The sequence below is a fragment of the Megalobrama amblycephala genome, linkage group LG6, assembly GCF_018812025.1.
Source record: "Megalobrama amblycephala isolate DHTTF-2021 linkage group LG6, ASM1881202v1, whole genome shotgun sequence".
In the NCBI taxonomy this organism is placed as follows: domain Eukaryota; kingdom Metazoa; phylum Chordata; class Actinopteri; order Cypriniformes; family Xenocyprididae; genus Megalobrama; species Megalobrama amblycephala.
In genome coordinates this window covers 31,851,908-31,876,250 of record NC_063049.1, presented here as the reverse complement: position 1 = coordinate 31,876,250, position 24,343 = coordinate 31,851,908, and the positions used below count along the sequence as shown (strand labels likewise).

General features: G+C 37.1%; 2 protein-coding genes across 6 annotated transcripts; one reads left to right on the top strand and one right to left on the bottom strand.

Moving 5' to 3' along the window:
• Positions 1-1,352: 1,352 nt before the first annotated feature.
• asb18 (ankyrin repeat and SOCS box containing 18) lies at positions 1,353-12,801 on the bottom strand. Of its 4 annotated transcripts, none has more exons than XM_048194047.1 (6): positions 12,757-12,801; positions 12,182-12,290; positions 4,018-4,285; positions 3,153-3,666; positions 2,104-2,217; positions 1,353-1,868 (listed from the first exon to the last, which is right to left on the bottom strand). In XM_048194047.1, the coding sequence occupies exons 2-6, from the start codon at positions 12,222-12,224 to the stop codon at positions 1,683-1,685; spliced, it is 1,125 nt and encodes a 374-aa protein (XP_048050004.1). In that variant the 5' UTR covers positions 12,225-12,290; positions 12,757-12,801; the 3' UTR covers positions 1,353-1,682. The 4 variants fall into 4 exon arrangements, with proteins under 4 accessions (XP_048050004.1, XP_048050001.1, XP_048050003.1 ...); XM_048194044.1 differs by lacking the exon at positions 12,757-12,801 and adding an exon at positions 7,707-11,831 and having other exon boundaries at positions 12,182-12,306; XM_048194046.1 differs by lacking the exon at positions 12,757-12,801 and having other exon boundaries at positions 12,182-12,531.
• Positions 12,802-12,828: 27 nt separating this feature from the next.
• Positions 12,829-23,918, top strand: cops8 (COP9 signalosome subunit 8). 2 transcript variants are annotated; one of them, XM_048194048.1, is made up of 7 exons: positions 12,829-13,037; positions 13,391-13,461; positions 13,548-13,596; positions 13,677-13,809; positions 21,168-21,275; positions 21,988-22,050; positions 22,797-23,918. In XM_048194048.1, the coding sequence occupies exons 1-7, from the start codon at positions 12,966-12,968 to the stop codon at positions 22,874-22,876; spliced, it is 576 nt and encodes a 191-aa protein (XP_048050005.1). In that variant the 5' UTR covers positions 12,829-12,965; the 3' UTR covers positions 22,877-23,918. The 2 variants fall into 2 exon arrangements, with proteins under 2 accessions (XP_048050005.1, XP_048050006.1); XM_048194049.1 differs by lacking the exons at positions 21,168-21,275; positions 21,988-22,050; positions 22,797-23,918 and adding an exon at positions 16,775-18,206.
• Positions 23,919-24,343: the final 425 nt, after the last annotated feature.

Sequence of the window (24,343 nt, the reverse complement as noted above, 5' to 3'; positions counted from 1 at the left end):
TATACACTACCGTTCAAAAGTTTGGGGTCAGTAAGAATTTTTATTTTTATTTTTTTGAAAAGAAATTAAAGAAATGAATACTTTTATTCAGCAAGGATGCATTAAATCAATCAAAAGTGGCAGTAAAGACATTTATAATGTTACAAAAGATTAGATTTCAGATAAACACTGTTCTTTTGAACTTTCTAGTCATCAAATAATCCTGTAAAAAAAATATTGTACACAAATATTTTGTACAATTGTACACATTAAATGTTTCTTGAGCAGCAAATCAGCATATTAGAATGATTTCTGAAGGATCATGTGACACTGAAGACTGGAGTAATGATGCTGAAAATTCAGCTTTGCCATCACAGGAATAAATTACTTTGTGAAATATATTCAAATAGAAAACAGTTATTTTAAATTGTAACAATATTTCACAATATTACTGTTTTTTTTCTGTATTTTTAATTAAATAAATGTAGCCTTGGTGAGCAGACGAAACTTCTTTTAAAAACATTAAAAATCTTAGTGGATCCAAACTTTTGGACTGTACTGTACACCGAACTCATTATAACATTTATCCAAAGCCACTTACAGTACACAAGAGCAACCTTGGGTTCTAGCTCAAATGGTGATAGCTCATCCCTCATTGAGTTTGAACCACAACATATGTTAAAATGTTCTTTTTACCACTGAGATAGATCTAGTTCCTTTAAATATATAATCAGTGATGCTGGATGTGGCGCAACGACAAATCCCCGACAGTAGGCCTAAGAGCCTACTAAATATTTTACTTGCACACTCTCATTCCTTTATTTTGTCAAATGTTTTACATATTAAGAAAATTACCAGTGTGATACTTTTGAGATATAACTTAAATAATGTACACTTAGGCCTAAATACGTGAGATGAAACCTCTAAAAAGCCTTAAAAGCCATGGAGCAGGTCGCCCTCTCATGGCCACAATGTTAACATCATATGATGTCATGTAGGCAAATCACTTAGCCTACAACAGGGGTGTCCAAACTCGGTCCTGGTGAGCCGCTGTCCTGCAGAGTTTAGCTCCTTCCAGCTCCAAAACAACTGCCTGGAAGTTTCTATATACCTAGTTAGATCTTAATTAGATGGTTCAGGTGTGTTTAATTGGTGTTGGAGGAGCTAAACTCTGCAGGACAGCGGCCCTCCAGGACCAAGATTTGCATCTTTTACAAGGCACCTTACAAAGCACAAACATAAAAGTGCTTACATCAACAAGCCAACCAAACAAGTGCAATCCACAGGTCCATGAACAGATGTCAAGCATGTCAGTGTAACATATCTATCTATACCAAACTCATTTATACTGGAGAAATGAAGGAGAATCAGAGTTGTCAAAAGGTATAATTTTATTGGAGGGCAAACAAGAAAAATATTTCTTAACTAAATAATTATACAAAAACATTAAATGAGCTGTAACTAGGCCTACATATTTATAGAAATTAATGAAGAATTCATAGCATACACAACATTCAATGCCATTCAAACAATAAAATGTATTGTAAAGCTATTTACACTAATATCAGCTATATATGAAAATATTTCAAAAAATATCACTGTATTGTGATTTTGCAAGTGAAATGTAAGGAAGTCAGCTTTGTCTGCACTTCATTTATAACACTAAAAAAGCCGTCTAGTTTTATTTACCAAAAGGTCTGGTTCTAGTCAATGTACCCCTCCGGTTCCAGAAGAAGATACTGCTGTACTGTCTTTGGCACAGGGAGGCTGGGAATGAGTGAGTAGCATTTTTTCCCAAACTGCTTTCTTAGTGCAGACCGACACAGATGCTGTAAACTACGTGGTTTATACTCCAGTGCAAAAAGAGACTCATAAAAGGGTTGGTGAAGCTAAAAAAAAAGAAAAGAAAAAAAAAGTATTAATTTTTTTTTATTATTATTATTTTTATTTTACTTCACTATGGTACAATAATGCATACAGCATGGATGCATTGACTCATTGACTGATTTCCTTTAAGCCTTTAGCCTTGTTTTGCTACAAAACAATTATGCTATAAATCATGTTTACACATAGATTTCATCTATATGAATCCAAAGATCCTGGTGAAATGATAAAGAGACTCACAAGAAAGGTATCCTCAGGTATGGCCTCGACCCATTTGTAGGTTACAGGAACAAGTGTGTATGAGTTAAACAGGATTTCCACAGTTTTAGGCGCCTCTGCACAGGCTGTCAATACCTTAAAACCAAAAACAAACAAACATGAAATTAATAACTTTTTCAACTGATCAAAGAAATGGAAATGCATGAGACATCAGCAAATTAATAGACTTTAAATCTGCTTTTTTTCAGTTGTAGGAAAATGTTAAAGGGTTAGTTCACCCAAAAATGAAAATAATGTCATTTATTACTCACCCTCATGTCGTTCTACATCCGTAAGACATTCGTTCATCTTCAGAACACAAATTAAGATATTTTTGATGAAATCCGATGGCTCAGTGAGGCCTCTATTGAGAGCAAAGCCACTGAACCTCTCAAGGTCTATAAAGGTACTAAAAACATATTTAAAACAGTTCATGTGAGTTTGTGGTTCTATCTTAATATTATAAAGCGATGAGAATACTTTTTGTGGGCCAAAAAAACTAAATAATGACTTTTCAACAATATCTTGTGATGGCCGATTTCAAAACACTGCTTCTGAGCTTTACAAATCTTTTGTTTCAAATTAGTGATTCGGATCTCCTATTAAACGGCTAATCTGCTGAAATCACGTGATTTTGGTGCTCCGAACTTCTGATTCGATTTGTAAAGCTTCGAAGCAGTGTTTTGAAATCACCATCTCTAGATATTGCTGAAAAGTCATTATTTTGTTTTTCTATTGCCGCACAAAAAGTATTCTCGTCCTGAGTACCTTTTTGGACCTTGAGAGGTTCAGTGGCTTTGCTATCAATGGAGGCCTCACTGAGCCATTGGATTTCATCAAAAATATCTTAATTTGTGTTCCTGAAGATGAACGAAGGTCTTACGGGTGTAGAACGACATGTGGGTGAGTAATAAATGACATTAGTTTCATTTTTGGGTGAACTAACCCTTTAAGTTATGAAACAAGAAGAGTTTTTATTGTAGATTATTGAAATATCTTAATGCTATTGTCTTTGTGTTATTAGTGATCACCTTCAGCAGTGCTTGTGGCCAGACTTTAATGGAGCCACGATTTAACAAGGTCTGAACCACCATGTGAGGTTCCCATTCTTGCCGAACCACAGAGCTCTGTAGAACACTAGATAGCGGTGAACATCCGTTATAGTCAATGGCATTGATATCAGCTCCATGATCCAAGAGAAGCTCCACCATCTTATGCTGAACATTGCGGGCTGCCTTGTGTAGAGGACTGCGGCGTTCTTTATCAGCTAAATTAATGTTTGCTCCATAGGCCAGGAGGAGACGACAGAGCTCGAGGTACCGTTCATCTTGGCTGTTGTCTGTCTTTTCTGGGGCAACTCCACAAACCACCCCCAGTGGCGTTTCACCCGAAGAACTGCTATGGTTTACACAGCTTCCGAATCGTAGGTACAGCTGTGCATGGTGGGGCAGACCATGTCTAGCTGCCACATGCAATGGTGTTTCTTCCTCTTCCTCACTGGGTATGTTCACCTTGGCACCATATCTCACCAAGGCTTTTGCACAGCTACAAAAAAAAATGTACAGCAAATGCTCATGATGAGAGAATACAAACCCTGCATGCAGCTTGAACTGATTTTTCCTAAAAAATTTATTATAGATAGGCCTACTTTTTGAATAATCCAGTTTGCACAGCAAAAACAATAGGTTCAATAATTTTCGGGGGGAAGAACTTGCTGCACATTTTGCACTAGAGATAAAATATTATTAATATGGGTTTCATATCAGTTATTAATGTACAATAACATATTATTTGACCGTAATTTTTTACCAATTCTTTTACCATTGTTTAAAATATGATAATTATAAAGTGTATTAATACTATAGTGTTGTATGTATAGTATTCATATGATGATACCGTAGTGATTGTGGTGTTTTGCAGAGATGTAAGCCAGTCAGTCCCTCCTCTGTCATCTGGTTAGGATTAGCTCCATGTTCCAGCAGCAGCTCTACACATTCAGTGTTGGCGTTTGCACAGGCTTCATGAAGTGCCGCTTTTCCTCCTGCGATAAGGTTGGGGTGTGCGCCGTGCTCCAGTAAATACTGAAGACATTCAGTGAAACCTTGTGCAGCAGCAATACACAGTGGACTTGTCACTTCTCTTTTATACTCCAAAGACCAAAGACCTGAAATGGGAAACAATCACTGTGATATGCTTTAATAAAACAGAAAATAAAACAAAATGTTAAAATGAGGGCTTATTTTAAAAGAATATTAGCCTAAATCAAAATTGCATACTTGACTACCATTCAAAATTTGGGGTCAGTAAGTTTAATTTAGAAGATTAATTTAGGAATTTAATTTTTTTTTTTTTTTTTTTAGCAAGGATGAATTAAACTGATCAAAAGTGACAGTAAAGACTTTTAAATAGTTACTAAAATATATTTATATATACTAAAATATTTCCAATAAATGCTGTTCATTTGAATTTTTTTATTCATCAAAGAATCCTGAAAAAAAAGTATCTGTTTCCACAAAATATTAAGCAGCACAACTGTTTTCAACACTGATAATAATAAGAAATGTTTCTTGAGCATGAAATCAGCATATTGTGATTATTTCTGAAGGATTGTGTGAAACTGAAGACTGGAGTAATGATGCTGAAAATTCAGCGTTGCCATCACAGGAATATTACATTTTAAGTATTCAAATAATCAATTAAATGCAGTAAGAGAATTCTTTCAAAGAAATAATAATAATAAAAAAGTCTTTCTGACCCCAAAAGTGAAACCACTTATTCAGAAATACTTGGAAATGATTTACTGTTTTTCAGAATAGATTCTATCCTAAAAAATGAAAATAAAGTCTCAGAGAAGAGTAATAATGAATAATAAAGTATAATTAATAGTGAATAAAGTAATAAGAGCAGGAATACGATAATCTTAAATAATAGATTAAAATATTAAAAAAATAAAATAAAAATAATTAAAAACAATATCTAAAACAAATCTGAATATTTAAATCTAATAAAAAATTATCCACAGTAGAAAAATAAAATGTTTAATTTCTGTTATCAGAGAATAACTCAATCTTTGTTTCATCCACCAGCACAACACAAAAAAGTACAATATGTTTCCCAACCCTGTTCCTGGAGGCACACCAACACTGCACATATTCATACTCTTCCTAATCAAACACAGCTGATTCAACTCATCAGCTCATTAGTAGAGACTCCAAGACCAGAAATAGACGGGTCAGATAAGGGAGACATCCAAAATGTGCAGTGTTTGTGTGCCTCCAGGAACAGGGTTGGGAAACACTGACCTAGAGTTTCTATACCACAAATGACTGTTTTACCTGAGGGTCCAAATGTGGTTTCTGTGTGAGACTGCCACTCGAGTTCCTCCCGGTTCACATTGTAAAACACATCAACATCAATATAGTTCCTTTTAAGGAGGGTTCGAAGCCCTCTGGAGTCTCCCTTCACTACAGCTCTATAGAGCCACAAGGAGCGTAAATGAGCTCTTTCCCAATGATCTTGTCCTAACTCACAGTTATCATCCAGCAGAGCCTGCCATCCATTCAGCTGCACGGTTGAACAGAGGTTCTCAAAGCACATAGTTCTTAGCATCTCCTCCTAAATTTTCAAATGGCTTACGCTTTCAAGGACTTGTGTTTATATAGTGCTAGTCATGTTTTCCTATGGCTTCAAGCACTTTTTGCCTCTATTTTTAGTAAGCCATTGTTCTCCATCAGTTGGTCATAGCTTACTGGCGCCATTTTTAGTTGTTGATGTATGAGATAGATGCTAAATCCTTTGAGCTGCAAACATCTATGTCCATTTGTTGACTTTTGTTTTATTTGAATAATAGCCCTGTCTTTCAAGAACATTTAAGACATGCTCTATTAAACGGATCAAATTTTATATGTTACTTCCATGTATGCCAAAAAGTGCCTGTAGCATAACAGGTTAGATATTTATAGTAGAAGCAGAGTTTAATTGCAATGGCATAATCTCTGGGTTGGATGAGATAATTTATTTTGAGGGCACACAAGGAAAATCTTTACTGGAATCTGTAGAATGAGTATTAGGAGTGTTGCATGGAGACAGACCCAAACAGTAACTGGGATCAGGGCTCTCGAGTATTGATCTGTGCATGGCATTCATATGCACAGAAGATTACCAGAATCCCTTAGAAATCCTGTGTCAACTCCACACAGATTCCTCACCTCAGTAATGTGGCATCCGCCCACAGACAGTATGAAGCACAATGCCATGAGTTAAGGGCTTTCTAGTGATAAAAGACTTGTACAGCGTGGCACGTTTAGTCTATTTTAAAAGACGCAAGCATTGTTATCCTTGCATGAAAAGCTTTAATATGTCAGTGTGTCTCATGTAAGATGCCTGTCTCATCAAAAGGGAGTGAAGGGAATGTGAGGGGAGTTTACTAGCAGACAAACTGTAGTCGTAGTCGAAGCCTGGATTAAAGTATGACTCGTATATGCCTTATACATATCCAGTTGATGTCGAAATCAGCAGATCACTACCAAAATGGTTAAATCTGATTATTGATCACTAGACTTTCATGCTGTGATTATTAAAAATGTCAAATTTGATTGGAAATGTATCATTGACTCACCCTCATGTCGCTCCAAACCCATAAGACTTTTGTTCATCTTTGAAACGAAGATATTTTAGTGAAAATATCAAATAAGTATGGTTGAGCTTCCGCTTATCATATGTGATGTGCTCAAAATATGTGCAATGAGCAATGTTTATATGCAAACAAAGGCATAAATTAATCTGTTTATCATATAAAGAGTTTGTGTCTCTTTATAAGACTTGGATTAAAAGTTTAACAAAGTTAAACTAAGTGTGTGTTGTAAAGATTAATGAAAGTCTTATGGATTAAAATGACATAAGGACAATAATGATACATTTTCCTTTTGAGTGAACTATTTAAGACATTATTTAGTTAGTTTATTTAGAATACGATTTCTATATGTGATGTCAGAATAAGACTGCTAAAATGATCAGTGTTTCATGCCAGTCCAAACTGGTTCTGTGCTGGTCTAGCTGGTCAACCTGGAAAACAATGTTGTTCACTAGCAAAATAAATAAATAATTAAATAAATAAAAATCCATCACTGGAATATTTTGCTGGTGAACAACATTGATTTGCTGGTCCACCAAAAAACAAGCACTAGACCATGCAGTGAGGCTTTCTGGTTAAGCTATTTAAGAAGCCAGATAAGTGCACCAGCATACCTGCATCCGATTCTGGGAACCAGTATCCAAAATTCAACATATGTTGGTTGGCGTTATTAACAACAGATGCACAACATGTGATGCCTTTTCAGCAGGATATTGAAACTCAAGAACCTGACTGATATACAAATATCATTGGATTTTTCTATTTCAATAAGTAAAAGTCCTCTCTGAAACATTTTGGATGCACGAAAACATTTTGAATGCACAAAGTTGAGTGTGCACATTTCTGCACACTTCAGACCAAAGTAATGATGCTGAAATATATGAAAAATTCTTCATTGTCTTCCCTAAAATAACATTTTATATCTCCATCATATTCATCAAATCTGACTCACCCTGTTTCTGAGCAGTCCACAGCAATTCATCACTTTGAAACTCTAACACTCTGTTCAGCTGTTCTGGATCAGAGAATCCATCCTGCATGTCCCTCCAATGGTGGGTTAACAGGTCATTGATAACAGGGGGACAAAGAAAGTGCAACCCTGGTTGTCTATAACCTCTGGTCTTTTCTGTCCTAACCCTCTGACTGCTGTCTAAAGATGACCGCCTTCTCTCTGTCAAGAACGTGGCCTTTCGACTCGCAGCGCACGCCCCACTACCTTGGGAGAGCATGGCTAATATTGACAACCCTTTCCACTTCTTACCTGCCTGTTTTTATGGCTATTTATATTATCACAGTAGCTCTATATCCTGTATTTTTAGTACAAATGACATGTGATCAGTGCAGGGAAATTGCATAACAAGAGTGCCTTGATTATTGTTTTCACCAACAACACAGAGGCTGAGCGTTCAGAGAGGTCAGTTCGATAAATATGCCAGATGCACAGCTGAGTGGAAAGCATTGCTGGTGATATCACCACTACACAAGCCAGGAATAGAGTCAGACTCTCCATTTCAACAAATCATGAGGTGTGACAGCATTGTCCTCCAATCAGACTTACCACACAGCTGCCCGGAATCTGATCCATCCAGGTGCTTTACCTTGTGACCTTAATTCCAAAAGTGCCCTGAGCTGTCAACTGTAATTCCAGTGACAAGTGAAAGGGCATCAATTTCTCCTTGATGAAAACTCATTAGTTTATTTAGCATTAACTGTGCTGATTACTTGAATTAAGTCAAAACATTTGTTAAACATAGGGCTTTAAGGTTTTAATTGCTATTATAGGCAGTTCTTATGCAGTTGTGTAGGTGCATGTGAAAGTACACATTAGCTGTGACCTCGCATGTAACTATGTGCAATTTAAAACATCTCCCAAACAGCTGATGACATACCTGGGTATTTTATGGCTGTCAAATATGCTGAAGCAATGGGGACAAATTCAAGTTAATGGTTTGCTATTTTCATGTTGACACTGGAGGAAAATTGGCAACTAGCTGTGTTGGTTTAATGTAGGGGTCTTTACATTTTTTAAGCCCGGGAACCAGAAGTAGAAGTGACCTTTGTTACTGGGGCCAGTTGCATAAAAGCATAGTTTTTGGTCTCAAATTAGTTATATAACTCACTTAAAATGTTAGACCAGTTTTAAAGAAAAAACTTAGATGACTAACTTGTGAGACTAAGTCAAAGCAATTTATGCAAATAGCTCCTAAATGTTGCTTTTTAAGAATGAATCATAAACATGAATAGCATGCCTCTAAAAAGCATTTACACACTTTACATACTATATACAAAACCAATTAAATGCAATTATTACTAATGTACTGTATATGTCACGTTATGAGTTTGTTTTAGTCAAGGTATTATGCTGTATATTCTGATGCTGTTCTGCCTGGATTTTCCTGAGTTCTTGGTTTTTGATTATATAAAAGTTTTCCCTGGATTCTACACTACTTCGTTGAGAGAGTCTCTGAGATACAGCATGACAGAATCCAATACAAAGACTCAACAATGGAAATGGCTGAAGATCATCTCTTCTTTCTCCGACAGAACGGACATCCTCTGGAGCGGTATGTGGAGGAATTTTTGGATTATTCCCATCTGGTGAGCTGGAGTGATACTACGCTCAATGTCTGCTTTCGGATGGGAATGGATGATGAGTTATTTCAGTTCCTGTCTCCTGGTCATTGTTATTTACCCTTAGTTGATTTCATCAATTACGTCCTCTGGCTAAATGACTCCGTTTTTGTGGTTGATGAAGTCAAAGAGGACAATAGAAACCCTCATCCAGTCCCATTCAAATCCATTCCTCCAGTTTTCCCTTGAGCCCAGAAGATGGTTTTCAACAGCGCTGACCTAGTAGCGAATGTGGCAGATCTGGCGTTTATCTCATCCAGGTGAAGAAATTTTCCCCTCTCCGGTCCCTACACCCCTGATTCCGCTCCATAGCCCATTCCATCCCATGAGTCTGCTCCAATTTGTGAGTCCAGTCCAGTCCAGAGTCTGCTCTAGCCTCAGCACTCAGTCCCAGATTCATTTTAACCCAAGCCAAAAGGAGGAGTCTGAGGAAGAAGAGACAGTCCTCTGCATCGCCAGCCCCTGAGCACAGTCCAGAGTCGGCTCCAGCTCCTGAGTCTGCTCCAGTGTCGGCTCCAACCCGAGTCCACTCCAGCCCCAGAGCTCAGCCCAGAGTCTGCTCACACCCCAGAGTGCAGTGCTGACCATAATGGCTACTCTCCTGTCCATGGCCACGGAGGCCGTCAGCTCTCCCAGACAAGGCCATGCAGGCTGTCCCAGAGCTGCCCACTCTCCCAGACATGGCCACGGAGGCCGTTCCAGAGTCGCCCGCTCTTCCAGACACAGCCAAGGAGGCCATCCCCGAGATGCCCGTCCCTGCACTGCCGGCACCTCCCAGGCTTCCAGAGTAACCGGCACCTCCCTGGCTCCCTGAGCTACCGGTGCCTTCCTGGCTCCCTGCATGTATTGCCGGTATCACCCTGGAGACTACTTGTCCTGGCTAAGCTGCATCAGTCACACCCTTCACCAGCCCCTCGTCAACCTCCAAGGCGCCTCACCCTCCCACCCCTGTGGACTTATTATGGCACGAGGACGCTCCTTCTGGGAGGGGGGTGTACTGTCACGTTATAAGTTTGTTTTAGTTAAGGTATTATGCTGTATAGTCTGTTTGATGCTGTTCTGCCTGGATTTTCTTGAATTTCGTGGTTTTTGATTTAAATAAAAGTTATCCCTGGATTCTACACTCCTTTGCTGATAGAGTCATACACCTTTATTTTTATATTATTTTATATATTTTTAATTTACATTTTAATTTTATTTCAGGATTTGGGAATGACAATAAAGCATTTAGCTGAACTTTAGCTTCTCAATTTGGTTGAGGGTAGTTTCGCATAGCCAGACCTTCAGACTGATGGCAGAAGGTCTGAACTCTATTGCAGCTCTCATTGGCCAAGGACTGCCCAAGAAGACATTTGACTGACGCAACCACAGTTCGTTTTGTTCTGCATTATGTTTAGGGGCATGAAAAGTCGATGTCCCTACAATAACAGACTGATGTGCATTGAATAAATTATTCATTCAAGAACATTGTGCAAGTTTACTGCAACAATGGATCCAAGAACTTCACATACTATTGAAAATCCAGCATTTAGTTGGATCCTGGTAAGCGCTCATTGTCACAGTTTTAAACACAACAACGTTCTTCTTCCACAAGGGGGATTGGCGTCACAGCATTTGTTTCCAGGCGGACCATTAAAGAACACGACACACACACACATCTCTCGGACATCCTGTAGAATTCAACCGACCAGTTGACTACTTCGAAAATCCTGAAGTGTTTCCAGTTAAGTGTGCCAAATGCATCATTTTTGAGCTAGAGTGCTCAAACTTTTATACAAAGTACCCACACTTGTTTTCTACAAAAAGCACCAATTTAAACCTCTGTAAGAATTTCACAGCCCTTATGAGTTAATGTCTAATACATATGTGTGCCGGTATTGGGGTAGGTTGTAACACATGCTGGGGTAAGTTGTAACAATTAGACAAAAAAAGCAAAAACAGAGGCTACACCATGCATGCTTCACAAACAGGTTTATTGAAACAATACAAAAGAGCAATACAAAACAATGCCTCTCTGTGACTGACCACAACTCATATCATTTAAAAAATAAATAAAAATACTCCACTGTCAATGTGTGTGTGAGCACACTGCAGGACTGTGCGCCAAATCTTCTCAGAGTGCCGGAATTTCGTCTGAGGTAAAATTTGATCTCAACAGTCATAATAGGTTGGTGAACATGTCAAACTAACGATCAAAGACTTCAGATTTTACCCTAGGATCAGAGGAATCTTTTAGGATTTGCTAAATCTGTCTCAGATGGCCAAATCATGGGCAAAATCGCACAGTGTGAACCCGGCTTAAGGTCTCATAATCCTCACCACTAGCTTTCAACATTGTCTTCACAAATGATCTGACTGACCTGCCCTTCTTTAAAACCTCATCCATTCCTTTAAAAAAAGGGCAGACACATCTCTATCTGTCTTTCTTTTTCATTTTCTGTGCATTCTGTAAAATTATAAAGAAAATGTTCTTAGTTGTATGCAAGGGGATGTCACACTTTTCAAAGTTATAACCCACTCCATCCCTGTCAGCCATTGTTTAGCTAGCCATATTAGCATAACAGTTTGAAATGACCAGGTTAAAAATACATCACATTTTGCCAGAGAAACTACAATTTAATCTAAGTTAAGTTAAATGATTTTATCTGCAAAAGTTTAGGTGCTAAACCAAATGTATTTTTTGGCCCCAAAAAAAAAAAAAATATATATATATATATATTCTTGCCACAAAATCAGTTTCCATTATCATACATTTTCAAGATCAAATAAGAGCATGGCTGTGTGTGTTGTACTTACCCAACAGCACAACTGGGGGGAGCTCGACATCAGGGTCTTTCATCCAATCATCATTTGACAACTCTATGATGACATTTGGGTTTTCTTTGCTTGCCTCCACGAGAAGAGTCTGCACACATGTAGAGTCCTCCTTACTTTGTGCTTCTTTAAGAGCCTGTACAAATTCTGATTCAACAGGGTAATCCAATGCAATGTCGTCTGACATTGTTTCACAACAGTGTCACTGTTAATAGTGTTTTCCCCTTTCACAATATGCCTGACACTTTAATAAGTTTCATATGCTGTGCATCTGTTGTTGTTCTCAGTGGTTACATCTAAATATAGACAGGTCCAACTGTAAGTTGATCTTACTGTTTATAAGACTGACGTTAACATATCTCCTCAAACCCAATGTGAAATCTTAGTTTTACAAGAGTGGATCAAGCAAAGAAACGTGGATTAATACAGTGTAATATTTTAATATTTTAAACAAACAAGCAAGGACCTCTCTATGTGTACGCATAGATGTCACGCAGTAACAAGAAACACAGACGTTTCTAAATACAGTGCAGTGTTATGAGAGGTGGATTATAGACCCTGAGACACGCTCTTCTCGCTAGACGACCTGGTGAGCAGCTGGCCAGCAGTATCAAGACAGTCAATCATGTTGACCGACCGTACAAAGTTAAGAGGTGTGGTGGCGTCGTTTGCTCTCCAGTCCAGCAGGTGTCAGTGTGGCGTCGCAGAGCCAGAGCAGCAGCGATTTGTTTTCCTTAGCCGTTAGCATATGAAGCGCCTGTAAAAGATGCCCGTGTCTGTCATGATGGCTGAACTTGATGAAAAGCTGCTGTTGCAGTTTGAAACTCAAGAGCTGGAGGTAAAAACAGACAGAGAGGTTGATTTATTAATGCGTTTATTTTTACGGATGTTTGTTATCTATTAAACCGCTAACGTTACAGTTGTCAGTTGAACAACATTAGTAATGTTAAGCCAGCTCTAGGCATCAGTGTAAGATAAAATAAAGACATTTAACTCTTAAACTCATTAATGTGATATGGAAATTCTGTGTAAATGTCTATGAAGTTTTGTGTGTAATAATTTGCCTTGTGCACGTGTTTATTTACGTGTATTGTACAACAGGCACGTCTGACTGTTTTTTTTTTTAATGTAAATTGTCATTGTCATCTCTTAAATGTCATTAATTTTAAAGTATGTTACCTTGTATCTTAGGCTCCCGGTGGCATTGCTACACCTCAGGTGTATTCTCAATTACTAGTCTTGTATCTCATGCATAATGACATGTGAGTATGTTACATACATTATATTTGATGTTAATTTACATTTATATTATCAGTTGATTGTCATAACAGTCACTTGCTTTATGCAGGAATAATGCCAGATATCTTTGGAAACGGATACCCCAAGCAATCAAAACGGTGAGTTTTATGTTTGCTTCCAATTAGTCTAAAATAAAACAGAATAAATTTGAAATCTATAATACAGATTTTAATTACAGGCAAACCCAGAGCTGGCGGCTATATGGGCGGTAGGACAGCGTATCTGGCAGCGAGACTTTCCAGGGATCTACACTGCTATTGCTGCTTACCAGTGGTCTGAAAGCATTCTCCCTGTGATGGAAGCTTTAAGAGGTACTGTGATCATGTGGCTTGGGGTTTATGCTGCATTTTATGCTGTATTCCTAAACTTAAATGAAGTTAGATATATTGGTCTTGAACTTTTAATTTGCTCTGTGGTTATTCTTGTCTGTTTAATTAAACAAATCCTCATTACCATCTAACAATTAAGAAATCGTAGGGTTCCATGCTTGGCCAGAACTAGACTCACAGCCCTCTTTATCTCTCTATATATTATATACTGGTTTTCAGAATGTTATAATGTAATAATGAAACAGTGTGATTAATGAATCGTTGGTCGCTCATCTTAATCAGTGGTTCTCAACCCCCCTGTTGTTTTACAAAAAGGCCCCCTCCATATTAGATATTTTTGGTGTTTAAGCTATAATCGTGTCTATTATAAAGCTTCTTGTCTTTTAGACTTTTTATTAACAGAAACTGGGAATTTTGATATGTTAAATTAACCACAATTCATTTTGTGACTCCAGAAGTTTCTAGAACTGTATGTTCTTTAATAAAAATAATAGGGTCATTCCGTCTCAATTCAATCAGAGGTCCCTGGCTCAAATTTTTGATTTTGTTAATATTCTTGTTTGTCTTTCTACAGTTTTTTTTTTTTTTTTTTTTTTTTTTTTTTTTTTTTAACAAAATCAATAAAAAATTGGAGCCAGGGAAGTTTCAGAAATTTGGTTGATTTGACACGGAATGAACCAATAGTTATTTAAATACTTTTAGAGTTACACGCATGGAAAATGAATATTTATGGCACTCAGACAGGTATGTTCTATGCAACTGAGTTAATATAAAAGCATGAGATATGTTTCTAGTTTCAACATTATTTGTTTTTCAGATACTCTCTTTAAAAGAAAAAAGCATCAGCTGTATACAAAGTGACCCAGATTTGGTTTTTGACCATTGAAAATGTGTACAATTATGATATCTTTAATACTTCTTGAGTTGCAAGCATGACAACTTGAGGCAAAAAACACAAGAAGTGCTATTTGTCATTTTTGAACTGTCACTGTTGGCATATAATGAAGTCAACAGATTTTACTAACAGACCTTACCCACTTCTGTGTAAAAATAAAATAATGATGCTGCCATCTTTCTAAAGTCATTTTTACACCCCTGTAAATTGGCTCCAAATCTCAGGTGAAAATTGTAATTCTGACCCCCCCTCTACAAAATAGTGGACTACCAAGTAAATATCTGTGACATTTAATATTTTGGCTTTCATCACTATTTGTTTGTCTTTCTACAGAAAAACATGGTAACCAAATCAAAAAATTGAGCTGGGGAAGTTTCCAAAATGTGGTTGATTTTCAGTCAATGTATTCAGACATCATCAGTTAATCATAAATTACAAAAAAATTACAAATTATAAGATACAGAGGTGTAATCCTTAACTTGGCTTATGACTCTGTTTCATAAAGAAATTGTTTTTTTGTATTATTTTCACCATGACAATTTCTCTCTTTATAAAGTATTTGTGTTAGATTGAGGTGGATTTATTTGTGTTTAGCTCACATTCTGGCAACTGCTTTATTTTGTAGCATGGTAAACATTTTTATTGATTAATAAGTTAAATTATAAAAATAACATGGGCATCCAAAGAAATTAAATCTGAACAAACAGTGGAAAAGTTGTTGTAAATTGTTCATTAATAAACCTCATTTTCTCAGCTCTTTTTCAAACAATTGTCTGTAATGGATTAAAGGAGAGATCTAATTTTGCTCTTAGTTGCCAAACAAGTTCCTAAATGGATGCATGTAATGTAACAGGATAGAGTGTTTTTTGCTCTTTCATTCCTGTGTGTTTTGTCTTTATAGTTAACTGCATTATAATTTTGATAGGAAATTTTAATGTTTTAATTAAAGAGAAAAAATTAAAATGCAAATTTAATTAAAGCTACATAGGGTTATGTGTTATTAGCTTTACAAGCATAACATTTAAATTGTATGCTTGTAAAAAATCACCATTGAATATTGATGGATGTGCAAAAAGATATAAAAATTTACCCTAGGAAGTGGCACATATCTTGCTCTCAAATTCCATTTCAAGTGGTTCATGACTAAACTTAGCTCAGACATTAACTCTGCATATTCAGAGGCCAAGTGTGAATCCTTCGAATGATGGCTGACTTTAGGGACATTTTAAGTGTCGGAACTTACTGTATCATTTAAATGCAACATTTTGTTGTATCCTTTTGTTGTTGTTGTTGGAAAGTACTAAGGGAGAAACATGCCATCTCTTCTCTATATTTAATATAGTATTTTCGGGGCTCATGCTAAAACACAGCTTTCATTTGATCCCTACGTGCCAGCACCTGACCCACCCAGGCCAAGGATAGGTTAAAAATAACCCTTTCCATGTATTCATGTGTTCCCTATGTACTATGTAGGACATCAACAGTTGTTTTTCACAAACAAATTACTCAAGAACATTTGAACAAGAAATTATTTTGAAATTACACATTTTGAAAGATTTATAGGTTGTTCCTCAAAATAAAATGTATCTTCGAAAATACTATTCCTCGGAATACTAGGAAAAGTGTATATACAGAATTTTATATAATTTTATGTATAATTATATAAAAATACAAAGGGTTTTTTGTAACAGAGTTTGTTTTCTTCATATGAAACTTGTTTGTCACCACTGAAGTGTTTCACCATTGAAATCTCACTGTACAGGAAAGGGTAGGGGTGTTATGGTATCATCATGACACAACACATGGGTTTAAAGGGGTGGGGGCTTTTGCGTCTCCAAAAATGAATCTTGAAAACAAGTGGATAGGAATGTGTGCTCTGATTGGTTGGAGGAATGGCATGTCACCCACTGGCTGAGGGTAGTATAAAGACCAGGGCCACTGTGTCCCAGAACAGACCTGATAACTGCAAGGAATCATTTGCTGCCGTGCTGCCGTTTATTTTTAACATATTTTATTTTGAGGAGACAGCCACTGAAGCTAAAGGAGACAAAGCGACCACTGACATGGAAATTCAGCGAACTGCCTCTTTGTTGGGGTCTCCTGGCTCCATGGAGAGCCTTGAGAAACAGCTGAGCTGCCCGATCTGTCTGGATATGTTCACTAAACCGGTGGTGATCCTGCCCTGTCAACATAACCTGTGTCGTGGATGTGCTAGTGATCTTTATGACTCTCGAAACCCTTATCGTTTCTCTGGTGGTGTCTTCCGATGCCCTACTTGCCGATTTGAAGTGGTTCTCGATCGTCATGGTGTGCATGGACTTCAGAGAAATCTTCTAGTTGAGAACATAATTGACATATACAAACAGCAGCAGGAGGGTGGAAGTGGTGGAAGCACCACAGAAACTTCAATAAAACCCAAAAGCTCCAAGGAGCCAATGTGCCAAGAGCATGAGGATGAGAAGATCAACATCTACTGCGTGACTCACCAAACTCCCACTTGCTCCATGTGTAAGGTGTTTGGCCAACATAAAGACTGTGAGGTGTCACCACTTGCTAGTGTCTATCAGGCTCAAAAGGGAGAGCTGAGTAACGCCATTGATGCTCTTGTGGCAGGGAACGGTCGCCTTCAGGCATTGCTCAACCAGATGGAGGAGGCCTGCACAGCCGTTCAAGACAATGCTCAAAGTGCCAAGCAAAGGCTTGGTGAATGCTTCGATTCTCTGTACGCAGCCTTGGAAGAGCGCAAGAATGCCCTCTTGGAACGTATTGGCAAGGAGCAGGATGAGAAGGTAGCTGCCCTCAGAAGTCTGGCTAGGCGTTATGGGGATCGTCTTCAGGCAGCCACAGAGTTAACGGACACGGCAGTGCAGGCGCTGGAGCAAAGCGGTGCCGCAGAGTTCCTGCAGGCCTCCAAGAACCTGATTGCCCAGACAAAGGATGCGGCGAAGAGCTCACTTGCTGAAGAAAGGCCAGAGCCAGGCTTTGAAAGAATGGACCATTTCACTCTGGATACAGAACATGTGGAGTCTTTGTTGTCCAAGATGGACTTTGGAGCAGATGATGAGGAGGAATTTGAAGATGCTGAGGATCAGGAAGAGGAGTAAATGTGTTGCAGGGAAGGAAAAGTGTCTTAGAGGTTAAATAGGATGTGAGGAAGGACAAGAACGTCAAGCAAGGACGGTGACAGTGAGCAAGAAGAGGATTTAATGTTCTTATATCACTGCTAAGCAGTGTCAGCATTTCAGCTCTATCATCCTAAGAATACTTCAATATAACTAGGTGCCATTTTTATACTTTTTATAATGTAGTTAAATTTATGCTGTTGTCACTTTAGAAGTTATCTTCATACTTTCACATTTGTTTTACTCAGAAATTGATCATTGTTGTCTCATTTTATGATATGTGGTTATGTAGTTCCTATATGTTCAGTTTACTCGAATGTGGACTTAATGCTTTGATATTAAATAAAAATATTCAAATTTGAGATTTGAGTTTATTTATTTATTTACAGTTTAAATAGAGAATCTTTATACTCTAAAGGTAACTGTTCACAAGTGAACTCTGTGCACTCTTTGCTCTCAACTTTCTTCTCTGGTTAAAGGCACATTCTATTTTTAAAAGGTAAGAGGATGAGATATGGCTGGGGGGGACCTTGGGGTAGGATACCAGAATAGGACATGTGGACACCACTTCCACCTCCCCCCAGCACTGCCTTGCTCAACAGCTTTTGCTATTCATGATAGAGGGTCAAGGCAAGTGAGGAGTCACGAATTGGAGGCATGGATTGACAAACACTTGGAATGGCTGTTGCTAAAAATAAGCAATATACAATGAATCCCCTGAATGTAACTGTGTTTAAGTGCTCTTGTTGCTTGTGAGGTGCTAAGACCAAACATTTTTCACACATCATGTGTATCTGGTTTTCTTTCTGTAGAGGTCATCCTTGTATAACATGTTGACTGCCTGTAATTTCCAAACAGCAGTCTTGTATTCACTGCTGACCTCCTTGGTGTTGTATACCAGTAGCTGTTAGTAAACACTGTTGCTATGAAAGTTGCTTTTTATTTAGTTCAAGGCCTGAAAGTGTTTAGAAATGTCTGTAAGCCTTTGAATCATACTTCTCTCCACTATAGCAAACTGTGGATAATAAATCATTTAAAATCTATCTATCTATCTATCTATCTATCTATCTATCTATCTATCTTAAAGAGATTTTTTTAATATATATATATATATATATAATATCAGGGGCCGTATTCACAAAACATTTTATCTTACCACTAAGAGTTCTCCTAAATAGCAGTAAAAGTTCTTAGCTAAGAGTTTTCTCTTAAAACCTATTCACAAAGCTGCTGGGACAAACTTTTACTAAGGAATCAACTGAAGTCTTAAGCTAAGAGTAAGGGCGGGGTTGACCTCGTTGCTATGGACTATACACACAGTGATTGGCTGATGGGGGAGGAGGCAGCGATTTAATCATAGAAATATTGTAGAATGTCATGTTTCCACATTAAAATAAAGGTTTTAAAATACAAATGTTGCCCTATTCAAATAAATATTTTTTTAATGAAAATGTTGCCATTGTTGCCATAAAGGTTTTAAAATGTAGGCTAAGTGTCACTAATTAAGCTAGTATATACAGATAATTGTCCACCTCTTGGGTGTCTTCATCTCAACAGAATGCAGAATTCACGCAACAAATTATGTTTTATAAACAAAGTTTGGGAGGAACACATTCAAACGGTCTTTCTAATCATCTCAAGAGGAGGAATATATACACAGATGAGACTCATCGTAGATTCAAATCTATAAATCAAAATGTATTGCATTTATGAAGAAAAGGTTCAGCACCCAAGGCTCTATTGCTATTCCCTCAATAGTGTACAGTGTCTTTAGGTGGATTAGGACTGTTTGTGATTTGGTCTTAGTGATTTAGGAGTCATCTTGACTACTCCTAACGTTTCACAGATTTAGGAGCTAGTTTTAGCGCTAAAATGCTTTATGAAATACTCTTAGAGCAAAAATTTAGGACTCCTAAAATTAGGACTGACACGCCCATTATTTTTAAGAGTTTCTCCTAAAGTGGCAAGTTAGGAGCTACTTTAGCCTTAAGATGTTTTGTGAATAAGGCCCCTGATGTGTGAAAACAAATACATTTACAGACATCACCTTTCAATTTTGATAACGTATGAACGCAACAGTTGTCCTCTTTATTACAATATAAACTAATTTTTAAGCAAAACGATTTTACTTTTGTTTCATAATCTAATTCCTCAATGCATAATGCAACTTCAATGTGTAAACAAACAGTTCAGACTTTTTCACTTAAAAATATTTACAAGAAAAGCAGTTTAAAACGATTGACGCACATGATTGCCTAGAAAAAGTAGTTTGTTTGCATAAACATAACGAGAACCTATACTACCATTAAAAATATTGGGGGTCAGTAAGATTTATTATGTTTTTGAAAGTCCTCTCTTACACTACCAAGGCTGCATAAAGTTGTGTTCAGGTCATTTTGACCCAGAGAGGATTTTCTTTTTCCCGAAAATGTTAGTTAATGTTGTCACATTGGACTAAAACTTACTGACTTTGCTCATACAGGGTATAACTACTTCCCAAAAAATTTTTTGGATGATTTTTGTACCTTTTTTTTTTTTTTTTTTTTTTTAAATTAGGATATGTTTTGTATTTCTTTTGGAGCTGATTGATCATAGGCCTCATTGATCTGAGCTTATATACCTCAGTGAGCTTTTATTTGAGTGATAAAAGCAGTCTGTGGATAAGTTAGTGGTAACACTTTACAATAAGGTTAATTAGTTAATCATTAGTTAATGTATTAACTAACATGAGCTAACCATGAGAAACACATCTGTTACTGTATTTACTAATCTTTGTTAACATTAATGAGAATACAGTTGTTCATAGTTTGTTCATGTTTGTTCAGTGCATTAACAAATGTTAACAAGATTTTAATAATAATGTATTAGTAAATGTTGAAATTAACAAAGATTAATACATGCTGTATAAGTGCAGTTCATTGTTCATGTTAACTAATGTAGTTAACTAATGAACCTTATTGTAATGTGTTACCAATTTTGTCAATATTCAGTAAAATATGGAAAAAATAGCATCGTTTATCACACTCATGCTGCTGTAAGTTTGTCTTGAAACGCTTTTATCTTGACCAAAATGGCCCAAAGTGACACTTGTGGTGTTCCCGTTCAAAAAGGACTGGCCTACAAAAAAATATTAACAACAAAAAAAAAACCATTCAATATAACAGCATTTATTTGAAATAGAAATATTTTGTAACATGTCTTTACTTTCACTTTTGATAATTTTAATGCATTATTGCTGATTAAAAGTATTACATTTGGGAGATTGCCACCTTTTGAAAATCTCTCATGTCTTTTTCTTGTTTTTTTTTTTTTTTTTTTTGTAGAGTCCACCCGTAGGAGGGCATATGGTCTCGTTGCTCAAGCGTACACCTCTATCAGTGCAGATGACTTCGCTGCCTTTGTGGGATACTCTGTAGAAGAGGCGGTCAAAGGTACATAAAACAAGACAGACTGCCACGACACGCACACATGCGCGCGCACGCACGTGTCTAGTTCGCTATCTTTGTGGGACTCTCCATAGACGTAATGATTTTTTATACTGTACAAACTGTATTCTATCCCCTTACACTAAACTTATCCATCACAGAAAACGTTATACATTTTTACATTTAAAAAAAAAATCATTCTGTATGATTTATAAGCTTGTTTCCTCATGGGGACCTCAATTTATGTTCCCACGGTAACACGAGTCCCTATGAGTCAGTGTGCATCCAGGCTGAAATTCATACTGGGATAGAAAAACATGCGCACACACACACACACACACACACACACACACACACACACACACACACACACACACACACACACACACACACACACACACACACACACACACACACACACACACACACACACACACACACACACACACACACACACACACACACACACACACACACACACACACACACACACGAGATGGATTTTTATGTAAATGTCATATATTTTGAAGAAATACATTTAAACAAGCCTGGAGGACTTTCACGTGTGTTTGGTCATCATTAGAATACAAATAATTTTCTTTTGGCTGTGATGATTTCTTGATCTTCTGCAAAAGCAACTTGCTATGGATTAGAGATGTGCAAACACTCTATTGTGCAACACTTTTTAATGTAAATGTCCATTTTTCTTTCACTCAAGGTGTAGTTAGCCATGGGTGGCAAGCAGATCCAAACACCAGGATGATCATGCCACAGAAACCAGGTGGGGGCACTGTTTCACTTCTTATTACCAACAAGAACAGATGTTTTTTGTCCACTCTATGACTCATTCCTCCATAAGTTTTTATTCATGGCCCCTCCTCTGTATAAAGAGCTTGTTCCACTGAGTTCACCGTTCTGCACGGTTATTTCATAACAAGCATGTGAATGGGTGACTTCACTCCAATTCCATTTTCATCCTGCTCTCATGTTCATTGCTGATTGGCGCTCACAGTTTTCTTCGTTCTGTAAACAACAAGAATTTCATTAGTTTTTGTTCACCTTCTGTTCATAGATCTGAACCATGGTGCTCTTTGCGTTTTGTGTTTTAGTGCACACAGCTTTTTATGTGTTTGCCTGTAACTGTTGAGAACCATTTTTACGAGAAACATTCATTCCAAAGAAACAGGAACAAGCAACATCTGTGTTTCTGCATGAGCCTCGTGAGACAGTGCAGATGTCTGTAATGCATTTGAGTAACTGATGATTGAGAAATTATTCCCAGTACTGATGACCCCGCAGCTTTCACTAAAAGCAGCTGAAGTTTATTAATTCACCAGTTGCCATGACATTTTTCTTTCTTGTGCTGTTGCATCTGTAACAGTCTCTCTCTCGCACATATTCATGCGTTTATTCTGTGGCACGTCTTTGTTTACATTCGTATGTCTATGTGTTATAGAGCAGATCGTAGAGGACTTGAAGGAATCCCCTCTCCTCTCATGTTTCTGTTCTGCCTTCCCCTCTCTCCAGATCCGCCCCCGGTCTCTCTGGTTCCAAACGAACAACAGCTGGCCAGACTTACTGACTACGTGGCTTTTCTTGAGAACTGATAAGCACTCCATCTTCTCCCATCCTCTTCCTCACCACCTCTCAGATACTGAGTTTTACAGAAGAAAACCTCTGGTGTCCAGGACCCTTCACACACACACTCATCTGTCCTGCTCAGTGATGGAGCCTCCATCTTTCTTTTCTCTGTTCTGCTTCTTGAACTCATCAACCACAGTGATTTAGGACAATTTCGACATGGTTGTACTTGTACAAACTTTAAATCTGCTTTGCTGTCAATATTGTAAATTATTATTTTTCAGCATAAATACTTCACTATATGCATATATTGCTTAAGCCGTTTGTGCTGTTTTGATGTTACAGTTCAAAATTTGGTCTTTATGTAATTTCGGTCCAGCGAAGACAATGGTTCGTCCTTGTTAAGACTTCCATTTACATCTGTTGTACAAAATCACTCAACGGAATAAATGACAACTATTTTCATTTGTGTATTTACAATTTTATCATATTATAAATTTTGGCAGATCAGTTAATCAAAATGACTACTTGCAATATTTAACCCCAGTCTCATTTTTAAGGCCATGCATTCTATTATATACTATGTAAACAATATTCTCTTATGTTGATGCAGTGACTTTTTTTTTTTTTTTACTTTTTAATGACAAAGTTTTAAATGTTCTTTTTAGAAAAATAAGCTCATGAAAGTTATTTGGCAGAGTTTGCAGTAAAGGAAAAGTTCATTTTATGATACCACCCCAAAATCCTTGCTTTACTAGCAAAGGTATTGTTTAATGTTGCAAACAACTGTTAGCTTAAGGCAGTTTATTTTGGGAGGCACACAGTTGTATTTAAGATGTTTTCCACTGTCTGACAAGTGTTTTGTTGACAGTGCATCTCTGTCTGCTATTCAGATGTTTTGCACTGCCTCCTTGGTTTCTCACGCAGAGTGGTTTTAAAAAGTAGAGGAAACATACCAGCTGTTGGACACTGTCACATCCTTTCAGCTTGAGACTAAAAGTGCACTCTATATGCACTGAAACAATGGGCACATATGGTACTGTGAGAATATTAAACCCATACATTTTATTCTTTGTCTTTTGAATTTTATCTTCCATTTTGCTTTTTTTTTTTTTCCATCTTTTTTTACATTTTGAGATTGCACCTGGTCTTATTAGATCTTTAACTTTGCAGATGCGTTTTATTGTGGAATTGTGGTTGGGTATCTGAGTGACCTGAGGTTAAGTGTCTTGGTCAAGGGCATGATGGTCACTGTGAAAGCGCCAGATCTCTGGCACTAGGCAAGTTCACGGTTTGCCCCCATCGGGGATAAAACCTTTGGGAAAAAACTGTTTAGTGTAGATTTAAGTTTTTTTTTTTTTATATATATATATATATATATATATATATATATATATATATATATATATATATATATATATATATATATATATATATATAATTAATTATAAGTAATAAGTAATTTTGACAGCTGTGGTTGCCAGAATAATTTT

Bases quoted from the DNA above. Each gene is read 5' to 3' on its own strand.
- asb18 (XM_048194044.1), bottom strand. From the start codon at position 7,983: ATGCTCTCCCAAGGTAGTGGGGCGTGCGCTGCGAGTCGAAAGGCCACG. The intron at 4,286-7,706 runs GTGAGTCAGATT...TTCCCATTTCAG, and splicing joins GTGGACTGCTCAGAAACAGG to GTCTTTGGTCTTTGGAGTAT. The intron at 1,869-2,103 runs GTGAGTCTCTTT...CTTTTTTTTTAG, and splicing joins TACCTGAGGATACCTTTCTT to CTTCACCAACCCTTTTATGA.
- cops8 (XM_048194049.1), top strand. From the start codon at position 12,966: ATGCCCGTGTCTGTCATGATGGCTGAACTTGATGAAAAGCTGCTGTTG. The intron at 13,038-13,390 runs GTAAAAACAGAC...CTTGTATCTTAG, and splicing joins TTGAAACTCAAGAGCTGGAG to GCTCCCGGTGGCATTGCTAC. The intron at 13,810-16,774 runs GTACTGTGATCA...AAGGAGACAAAG, and splicing joins TGTGATGGAAGCTTTAAGAG to CGACCACTGACATGGAAATT.